Genomic DNA, 1,031 nt, shown 5'->3' with positions numbered 1-1,031 from the left:
TATATATATATATATATATATATATAATAATTTATAAAAAAATAATAGTTATGAAAAAATGGTCAATGTGTGTTTAAGTTTAACAAAAAGTTAGAAGCAATAAAGTCTATTGATAACATTTTATTTGTGTTTTCCAAATAGCCTTATGCCACAGATTAAGAATAATCTAAATGAATTTGAAAAATTCTTAAAGAAAATAAACTAACAAAAAATTTTATAATGGGCTCATATATTTATATTATTTTAGCATCATAAAAAAACATGTATTCCTGTTATGGGTGAAAAATTAAAACAAAGATGTATGTAAATTATAAATAATTGTATTATAACCAATAGACGTATTATTAACTAAATATATAATTATATTTTCTTAAAAATATTTTTCTGTATAAATATAGAAAAATTAATTATAAAAGATGTTTTATTTCCATAAAGTATCTTACGATATCTTATCTTACCTTAAAATATCTTACGATAATTTTTTCAGGGAGCCAGCCCAGCTTTTTACAGGGCCAAGAACTTCGATCGTGGTACGGCGACATCCGCAATCTTCCTCGCGACCTTTGGATTGTCTATGAGCATGTTCTCGTTAAAACAGATGCAGTCGTCGCATCAGCGTCGTCTGCGAAGACTTTGTTAGAAACGTCCTATTAGTCATAATTCATCAATAAACAAAATCAACGGTTATCTTGAAGAAATAAATCCATCGATTATGAAAACATGTTTGCGTGACATCATAGCGGTCGTTATTCTGAAGTCGACATGCAGCATATATTGGGTTGAGATATTATATTTCTTCGCGTCTAGAATGTGAGTTTGCGGTTTGTACCTATGTTATATTAGGTAATCTACAATTCCGAACAAATTTCGTGGCATGTTCCTTTGTTAAAACAACTCGTTTGTTTGAAGGATCATGTCTTCGATTCGCAAACGCGCATACAAGACCGCGTGTTTCAATTACATAGAATTCAGTACTTGGTACAGATCGAGGTTACAAACGAAATGGAGTTTTCGTCGAAGACAGCATCGCT

The 1,031-nt window shown here is 30.2% G+C and overlaps 1 protein-coding gene across 1 annotated transcript in view; it reads left to right on the top strand.

Annotated features, from left to right (window-relative positions):
• Window positions 1-640, top strand: part of LOC105624938 — an 8,092-nt gene extending 7,452 nt beyond the window's left edge. The window contains exon 2 of the mRNA XM_012206280.1: window positions 488-640. Coding sequence (XP_012061670.1) covers window positions 488-640 — 153 coding nt within the window. The remainder of the gene's footprint in view (window positions 1-487) is intronic.
• The last annotated feature ends 391 nt before the right edge of the window (window positions 641-1,031 follow it).

Source organism: Atta cephalotes, assembly GCF_000143395.1.
Source record: "Atta cephalotes unplaced genomic scaffold scaffold00097, whole genome shotgun sequence".
Taxonomy (NCBI): domain Eukaryota; kingdom Metazoa; phylum Arthropoda; class Insecta; order Hymenoptera; family Formicidae; genus Atta; species Atta cephalotes.
The sequence above is the reverse complement of the archived record's forward strand: the minus strand, read 5'-3'. Positions and strand labels throughout refer to the sequence as shown.